Source organism: Orycteropus afer, unplaced genomic scaffold, assembly GCF_000298275.1.
Source record: "Orycteropus afer afer isolate SDZICR_OR568_19922 unplaced genomic scaffold, OryAfe1.0 scaffold00527, whole genome shotgun sequence".
In the NCBI taxonomy this organism is placed as follows: domain Eukaryota; kingdom Metazoa; phylum Chordata; class Mammalia; order Tubulidentata; family Orycteropodidae; genus Orycteropus; species Orycteropus afer.
Genome location: NW_006922114.1, coordinates 144,843 through 147,526, shown reverse-complemented (window position 1 = coordinate 147,526; position 2,684 = coordinate 144,843). Strand labels below are relative to the sequence as shown.

At 43.6% G+C, this 2,684-nt stretch overlaps 1 protein-coding gene across 1 annotated transcript in view; it reads right to left on the bottom strand.

Annotated features, from left to right (window-relative positions):
* The window catches only part of MTRR (5-methyltetrahydrofolate-homocysteine methyltransferase reductase), a 104,860-nt gene extending 104,344 nt beyond the window's left edge, over positions 1-516 (bottom strand). The window contains exon 1 of the mRNA XM_007955664.1: positions 388-516. Coding sequence (XP_007953855.1) covers positions 388-516 — 129 coding nt within the window. The remainder of the gene's footprint in view (positions 1-387) is intronic.
* Between the last annotated feature and the right edge of the window lie 2,168 nt (positions 517-2,684).

The window sequence follows — 2,684 nt, the reverse complement described above, 5'->3', positions numbered from 1 at the left end:
AATGGCAAGGTCCTTCCTTTGGGAAAACATGGCAGAGGATAATGAAGGGAAACACACGCACATATGTGTGCCCACACACAGACACACAAGGCCCCCTCGCACTGCTGAGTGTACACAAACTTCACTTGTTTTCAGTCACCTACACCACTCGAGTTTATAGGGGAGAACCCAGCCATGAACAGCAGCACCTCCTTTGGCTTGTCAGAATGGCTCACCCATTAAAATGTCCATTTTCATGTAATAAAAAGCCAGCAGGAACCGTTACACTACTAGGGATAAAAGAAATCCTTGGCTGTCTTAAGAAAAGTACTATGGTGGCTCCCAGTGTTTGCCTTTGTATATTAACAGCATAAACGCAGAAAACGCCTAAAAAGAGATAGCTCCTACCTTGTCGGACTCACTGATGCAGTGGAGGTCGGCAGAAAACCCATGTGCGACTGCCTGCTCACTTATCTCTTCTGCTATGGCCTTTGCTTGTCCTTGCTGTGTAGCATACAGTAACAGAAACCTCCTCATCCCTCCAAGGCACATACTGTTGCTGTGACAGTTGCACTGAAAAATACAAAAATGGGAAAAGGGAGCCTTTCTTTTTTTTCAATTTTTGTTGTGATCTGGGTGAAAGTTTACAGGCCAAATTCATTTTCCATACAGTTCATACACATTGACATTGACTGCAGTTTCCCACAATGCAACAGCTCTCTTCCCACTTCCTCCCTATACTTACCGCTTCCCTATGTCCTTCCCTCCCATGCTCTCCTGCCCCCCCCCAGCTGTCTTCCTGTGCACACACAGCCCTTCTATTCTCCCATGACTGAACGATCTCTCCAAGGAGTGTATCTACCTGATGTAAATGTTCAGATCATATGCCTGTCTTTTGTTTGGCTGGAAGCCACAGTAGTGAGTTCAATTCCAGACCTGAAGGGCAGGTAGGGGCCATAGTCTCAGGGGTTTCACCAAGCTCTATCAGATGAGCAAACGTTATCCTTTTTCTTTTTCCCCAATGATTTTGTGTTTTGTTCCACATTGCTCTCCCAGTCTATGCAGGATCTCCTACATAGATGCCCCTCCGAGTGGTTGATAGTGGTAGCCAGGCACCATCTAGCTCTTCTGGTCTCATAGTTGTATAGGCTGATGATCGCATGGTGTACTAGTCCACTGGACTAATTGTTTCCGTGAGTCTTTGGTTTTCTTCATTTTTCTTTGCTCTGGATGAGGAGAGACCCATCATTGCATCTAGATGGTCACTTGCGAGCCTTTAAGATCCCAGTCACTACTTGCCAAAGTAGGATGTGGAATAATGTTTCTGTGTAGTATGTTATGCTAATTGAGCTTGATGGGAGAGCTGCTTTTTAATGCAGTAACAAAAGCAAACTCACTACCATCAAGTTGAACCCAACTCATAGCAACACCTCCTTGGGTTTCCATGGAGGTATCACTATGGAAGTAGATCCCCCAACAGACTGCAGGTATTAAATCCCCCATAATCTTTAATACTAAAGGGTTCTATGGGCAAAATAGTGAACAACACAGGATGCATCAAAAGAAGATGGAAGGAATACAGAGTAATTGTACCAAAAGAACTGATTGACCTGTAACCATTTTAGGACGGAGCATACAATCAAGAATCAATGGTACTGAAGAAGAAGTCCAAGTTGTATTGCAGGCATTGGCAAAAAAAGAAGGCTCCAGGAATTGATGGAGTAGCAATTTAGACGTTTCAACAAACAGAGGCAAAGTTGAAGTCCTTGCTCATCTATGCCAAGAAATTTGAAAGACAGCTACCTGGATAACCAACTGGAAGAAATCCATATTTATGCCCATTCCAAAAAAAATGTGATCCCATGGAATGCAGAAATTGTCCAACAGTATCATTAATACCACATGCAAGTAATTTGGCTGAAATAATTCAAAAACAGGTGTAGCAGTACACTGACAAGGAACTGCCAGAAATTCAAGGTGGATTCAGAAGAGGACCAAAAACCCCACTGCCAACGAGTCAATTCTGAATCATAACAACCCTACAGGACAGAATACAACTGTCCCATAGGGTTTCCAAGGGTGTAAATCTTTACCAAAGCAGAATACCTCATCTTCTAGCTGCAGAGCAATTCCCTCACAGAAAGGTCAAAGTTGGACAATGAATAAGGAAGACCAAAGAATTGATGCCTTTGAATTATGGTGTTGGTAAAGAGTACTGAAAATGCCATGGACTGCCAGAAAAATGAACAAATCTGTCTTGGAAGGAATTCTATCCTTAGAAGTGAGGATGATGACACTTTGTCTCAAGCACTTTGGACATGTTATCAAGAGGAACCAGTTCCTGAAGCAGGACATCATGTTTAGCAAAGGAAAAGGTCAGTGAAAAAGGAAGATCCGCAACGAGATGGACTGACACAGTGGCTGCAACAAAGAGCTCAAGCATAGCAATGACTGTGAGGATGGCATGGGACCAGGCAGTGTTTCATTCTGTTGCACACAGGGTCGCTATGAGTTAGAACCCACTCAATGGCACCTAACAGCAACGATCTTTAACAAGAGGTCCAGGTGGCAGAAGCCCTATAGGATGTAGCAGTTAAAGCACATAGATGCTATCCACCTAGTAGCTTCACAGGAGAACAGATTTTGTTTCCATAAAGATTCAGCCTAGGAAACCCTTGGGGCAGCACTACTCAGTTACACATGGT